General features: G+C 38.8%; 1 protein-coding gene across 2 annotated transcripts; it reads right to left on the reverse strand.

The window, feature by feature from the left end:
• Nucleotides 1-3,127: 3,127 nt before the first annotated feature.
• Nucleotides 3,128-5,926, reverse strand: LOC106943903 (peptidyl-prolyl cis-trans isomerase FKBP14-like). Of its 2 annotated transcripts, XM_015027200.1 has the most exons (5): nucleotides 5,825-5,926; nucleotides 5,533-5,671; nucleotides 5,166-5,317; nucleotides 4,032-4,159; nucleotides 3,128-3,945 (listed from the first exon to the last, which is right to left on the reverse strand). In XM_015027200.1, the coding sequence occupies exons 2-5, from the start codon at nucleotides 5,619-5,621 to the stop codon at nucleotides 3,787-3,789; spliced, it is 528 nt and encodes a 175-aa protein (XP_014882686.1). In that variant the 5' UTR covers nucleotides 5,622-5,671; nucleotides 5,825-5,926; the 3' UTR covers nucleotides 3,128-3,786. The 2 variants fall into 2 exon arrangements, with proteins under 2 accessions (XP_014882686.1, XP_014882685.1); XM_015027199.1 differs by having other exon boundaries at nucleotides 5,533-5,895.
• Between the last annotated feature and the right edge of the window lie 194 nt (nucleotides 5,927-6,120).

Below are 6,120 nucleotides of genomic sequence, written 5' to 3' on the forward strand. Positions count from 1 at the left end.
TTTTTTTTTTTTTTTGGGATGAGGGGTTTTGTTGTTTTTTTTTTTCCTGTAAGTTTGGGGTTTGCAAACTCAGCTAAGAGCACCATTTTTTTTACATGAGGCAACAATAGTTATGTATTTTCAATTTTTTTTTTTTTTTTTACATTATTTGTTCCCTCTGTTTATAACTTAAAGGCTGTTGCTACCTGGTGTAGATCAGTCAGGATGAAAGCACCATGTGATATACAGCACCCTCCACACTTATTGCCCGGAACTCCTTTTAAAGACGTCTTAAAATAAACGAATCTCGCTATTCAGACTTAACTATTCTTCCCAGAATCACCAGAACCACATTTATTGGCTCCCCTGATTTCTACATTCTTCACAACAGCTCTTCCTCTTCCTTAAGAGTCGGTTTCTTTCTCTGTCTCACTGTGACGAGACTTGGATCCACATCCAGCCTTTTATGTCTCGGTTTCAGAAATGATTGGGTGACATTTATTTTATAGTAACAGTTTGGGGTAGTAAAATGGATGGCAGACTAGGCTGAGTAAGTCTACTCAAATTAAAGGTAGGATTTTTCAAAGCAAAGTTATTTTGAGGCTCTTTAACATCTTTACCAAGGGTGGAGGCGAAGGGTACAGAGGATGCTGTAGGACTAGTGTGGGTCCAAATTGAAGGAGGCCTGGTGCTGTTTAATCTGAACCTTGCAGGTCAGCCAAATTTACGCTCACTTGCATTTTTGTGGGAACACTGGAATGATACGATGTAGATAGTCAGACTTAACTCGTGTACTTAAAGACAAAAAAACAAGACATTAATAAAGCACTTTTTTTTTTTTGCATCAAGCGTAAAGATTTATTTTGTAAAGATGTTCGTGCTCCATAGTTTATATATACAAGTTCTTGGAAATGCTTGTTGATGTACCTGCAGAAGGGTGAAAACAGAAATGACAAATCAGAAGAAGGCAGACGGTTTCAGGATCCATCATTTGTGCGGATTGGATGACATTGTGTCTCTTTGAAGGGTGCGACATGTGTGCCAAACTCCTATGTGCACATTTTGGTTGGTAGTGATGCAACGTTTGAGTGTGCAGACTATTACTAGGGATTTCTTCGAGTAAAGTAGTGTTTTTTTTTTTTTTTTGTTTTTTTTTTTGTTTTTTTGTTATTTTAAGCCAGTAACATTGCTCGACGACGACTACAACAACCACCACAGTAGGGCCCAAAGCGGCCCCCGTGCCAAGCATGTTCCTTTATCACTTGGTTTAATGTGATTGTTGAATCCTTTCTACAGATCCATTTTATCAAAATGTATTTTTGTGACAGTTGCAATTCAAATGTAATTTATGAAATGATGTTTTATTAAAGAATGTAAAACTTGAGTTTGAAGTAGACTAACGAGTTGAAGATGTGTCTCAACTAGATTTCAACTCCTGTGGGATTTTTTTTTTTTTTAGGACCATGAACAAAATCCAGTGTGTTTGCCTTTTTTTTTTAACTTCCTGCTTTATTTTCCCACTGATCCAGCTCTACCTGCACGCATGTGGTGAGAAGGGTTGAATTTTCCCAGAAGCCAAATAAACTGTAGGAACGAGGAAAAGGAGGAATAAAAATAAACAGTAGTGCTCTTTGTGTGGGAGGTGCAGCACAGACACATCCTGCCCTGCTACTTAAAAGCACCTCTCTATCTGAACTCTGAGACCGAGTGTTGCCCATGCACGTCAGCTGTCATCGGGGTTTTTTTTTTTTTTTAGATCTGTAGTATTGCAGAAACATTGATACAGTCATTTCCTCATATCTTTATATTTAACTTAATGAGTAGAAAGAACCAGCCTACATGAAAATAGAGAAGTCGTTATTTTTCTAAATGCAGAAGTTATTTTCTTGCTTAAGAAATAAGTTAATAGCTGAATCACCATTGTGGCTTTAAAATAGATTGCGCCCTCTCTCTCCTCCATTGCATCATGCCCCAACTCCTCGAGTTGGTTTGTACTTGCAAAATCAGATTTCTTATTCAGCTGTATCCAGCTAATGATCAGCCAAAGCCTTCCATGTTTAAAATAATCTGGGTAAAAAGAAAAAGAGGACGACTGGAGCGACGCTGTTAGCAGCACCATGCTTCAATGGCTCCTTTGATCCGAGAAACAAACAGTCTGCTTCTTGTTGCTGGGTTTACTAGTCCCCTGACTGAGCCTCGAGCCGTAAGTCACATTTACTCCACATGTTAAGCTCCCTCTGCTTAGTGGCCATGTTATTTACACTCTGCAGTTGCTTTGGAGCCACACCGAGAGCTGCTGCGAGCTTGGGGTCAGGAGCAAGCCTGTGAACCACTTTGATAATGGTATGCCATCATTCAATACATAATTAGAAGGCAATAGATACAAAGGCATTTCGATATGAAATAAAACTCAGGTATATCCATTACATATACAGTGATGCATTTTATATTTTCGTTCAATTTGTTGATTGCCTTGTAGCTAATGAAAACCCCAAAAATTCAGTTTCCTGAAAATGATATCACATTAAAAGCAATTTAAAAAGATTTTCTTTTAAACAGAAAAACAGTATATGCACTAATACATGGTCAAGGCTCCTTTCGCATGAATTATCACCTCAGTGCAGCATGACATGCAGGCGGTCAGCACTGCAGCAAGTCACAAACAATAATCAGAGCCGGGAGGAGTGTCTTTGAGCAGTCAATTGCGCTAGTGTATGTGCTGCTAAATGTGTTACAAGTGGAAAACAACTTAATGCTACAGGAACATTGTTTATGCAGTGTGATAGGTGGAACTAGGCTGAGCGTCTTTGGCAGGTCCTGTCATTGTGAACCAGTTGTAGTGTAGCAGAGAGGAAGGTGAAAGAGTGAAAGTAAGACCCTCCTTCAGGTTTTGATTGGTTGTTCCTGATCAGGCGGTGTGTTTATTGAGATGACAGCATGTGCGTGGGGGAGAAGACAGAGGAGCCACATCTTTTCAAAGATTATCTACTTCATATTATACTGCCATCACATATGGATAGTTCTAACAAATATATAAAAGTTGCACACCTCTGTTTTCATGAACCTCAAGCAGGTTGGATCCTGTGCCTTTCCGCTACATCTCCAGGCTGTGGTGCCATGTTCATAAAGATGTAGGCGCATCAGTCGATAAATGTCGAAAGTCTTTATTTTGCAAGCGGTTCAAATATGCATTTTGTGGTAGTTTAAATCGAAATGCATCAAAGGAATACATGAGAAAACATAATCTTTAACATGGAGATTGAAACCAAATACAATTTCAAACGTCTTCAACTCCCAGTACTCCAACATGCATAATATATGGTTCCGATAACAAGTGATGCTTTACGTGACTTTACTCTCAATTTGATGAAAAAATATATAGGTCAGTCAGCTACTGTGGGGGAGCATAGATTGTGCATTTTTTACTGTTGGGGAGGATTTAAAAAGATGAAAGCAATTTGTAAGCAGAAAAGGCAAGAGTGCCCTCTAGTGGCAGATATGCGTGGAAGAGACCAGTTATCCTGCATTATTACAGACTGGGACAAGTTACTAAAAAATCATTGAAAAAAGTAGTTTATTTCATAAAAAATTGTTTAATCATCTTAAAGCAACAAGAACGATGACATTTATATATGCGTGTCCAAGGGGAAATAAGTTATGAAAAGTACAAATTAACATAAAACATAAAACTTCTAGGTAAAAACATGAAACAAAACATCTGACAATAATGGTCAAATGTAGTTTTAAAATTATGAAAGTTTCAAAGATGATCTACAAAAAAAATAAACTAAAAGTTGAATCCATGATTCAGAGTTCATCATGTATGGAGGTGAATTCCCTCACTGATATAAAGCCGTCTTTGTCCTCATCCTCATTTTTGAAGATGTCCTCAACCATCACTTCATGATGTGTGTCATTGGGCGAGTAACCGTGTTTCTCAAATTCCTTCTTCAAGAAATGCTTCACCTGAAAATACGAAAAGAAATTAGAAGATAGTTTCCCAACAACGTCGTTTGGTCTCGACACAGAATGGGACAGTCAAAAAGACACACCTCCTGCCTGGAGAGTTTCCAGTCGTCATTGAGATCCATGTCCCGGAAAGTCTCGTGGGACCTGGGACCGTTCTGGATCTCCATGAGCTCGATGTCAAATATCAGGGTGCTGCTCGGAGGAATTTTACCTGTAAACAAACAAGGTTTTTGCTCAGGCAGAAACATCTACTCCTTTAATTTTTCATATATTGTAACAGTACAGCCAAACACCTCCATGTGTTTTATTGTAATTTGATGTGACAAACTATATACTATCTATCTTTCCATCAAGCACTTTGAATTGCCTTGTTGCTGAAAATGTGCTGTATAAATGAAATTACCTTAGCTTACCTTCTGACCAGCTAACCTACTTCTACTGAAGAAAAGCATGATGATGCTACCACCTACGGAAAGGTGTGTTCAGAGTGTTAATGCAGTTCTACCAAACATAGTGTTTTACATGTAAACCAAAAGTATAATATGGATCCTCCAATGCCTTTCTCTCTACAATGGCTTTCTTGGTGCCTCGTAAGTGTACAGCTAATGCTTGTCCTGTCAAAAGCTTTATCCACCTGTGCAGTGGATTGCCGCATGTCTTCCAGAGTTGCAGTGGACTTCATGGCAGCTTCTATGAACACCTGGTTGTTTGCCTGTTTAGGCCTGTTTAGGCAGGTGTCTTGTTAGGTTTGCAGCTGTGCCATACTCTGTTTCAGGTGATACATTAGATAGTACTGCATGAGATGTAAAAAGTTTCAGATATTGTTTCGTAACCTAACCCTCAGTCTCCATGCCGTTTGTTCGCCAATGAATGTTCTCTAATAAACCCTCTGAGTCCCTTGCAGAAAAGCAGGAACTATACTGAGATTAGGTTACGCAGAGATGATTTATTAGCTAAGCGACTTCTGAAGGCAGCTGGTTGCACTGGATTTTAACGGGTAGAAGTGTAAGTACAGATGCCCACAACATTTTTCTGAGTTTCAACTAGAAAAATAATGGCAGATCACCTATCATTTTCTTGCCACTTCCAAATTATATACCTTTGTGTCTGTCAAATACCAATAAAACACACTGGGTATTAGTTTGGAAGACGGTTATGAATATCTTTTCAAGAAGATGTGTATAATGATTTTTTTTTTTGCACTGAATCTGTAATACCTTGACCTTCCTTTCCGTATGCCAGTGATGGAGGGACAGTCAGCTTCCTGCGCTCTCCAGCACACATATTCTGCAGACCCTTGTCCCAACCTTTAAGCACCTCTCGGATCCCAAGAGTGAACCAGACTGGATTTGTGTCCCCATGTTTGCGGCTGCCAAGGTTCAAATGATCAACAAGAGTTTAAAGTCAAGAACACAGAAACTTGATAACAGCTGGATAAATCTCTGCGTTTTCAATAGACTGTGGCATATTATTTCCATGAATCTGTACATCTGAATAGTTAATCAGATTTCACATATCTGAGTAATTTCATCTGAACCTAGTGCAGTAATACAGCAGGAAATACCGAATATTAGCATCTTTTACCTGGAATGGAACATAGTGCCATTGCTCTCCAGGAATCCCTCGTAATGAACAAGAAGCATGTCTCCATACTTTGATTTTCGGTGACACATGAAAGGTTTGTGTATCACCTCAATTTTCACATCGGCTTCTGGGAGTTTCCCTCCAGTTACAAAAACAAACAGTGATGGCAATAAGGAACAAAGAGTAAACAGCATCATGTTTGAAGACAATTGTTAAAGCTTTCGCAAAATATACACAAATAGGCTAGAGGAAAACTCTAAATTAAAAAGCTTTAACTGCTAAAATCCCTTACGTGGCAGCCAAACTTCTGCAGAAGGGTGCGCATCATTTGTCAGCTGCCGAGGCAATTGCTCCTATGGGTGGATGTGGTCGGTACGCCATTGAAACGGTGCATGAGTTGGGGTAAGGACGGTCCAAATTCATCCCTAAAAACTATTTTTGAGTTCTAAATATTTTAAACTGGATTTACACATGTTACACATACATTTGGTCCACTCTCATTTATTCTTTTTATTAAATAAAGCATTTGAAAATATAAGAAATATAATTTATCAGTCATTTTGCACATGTATTGTGCCTGTATGCACA

This window comes from Poecilia latipinna, unplaced genomic scaffold, assembly GCF_001443285.1.
Source record: "Poecilia latipinna isolate Pla-1442-1.1 unplaced genomic scaffold, P_latipinna-1.0 Scaffold6381, whole genome shotgun sequence".
NCBI classification, from domain to species: Eukaryota; Metazoa; Chordata; class Actinopteri; order Cyprinodontiformes; family Poeciliidae; genus Poecilia; species Poecilia latipinna.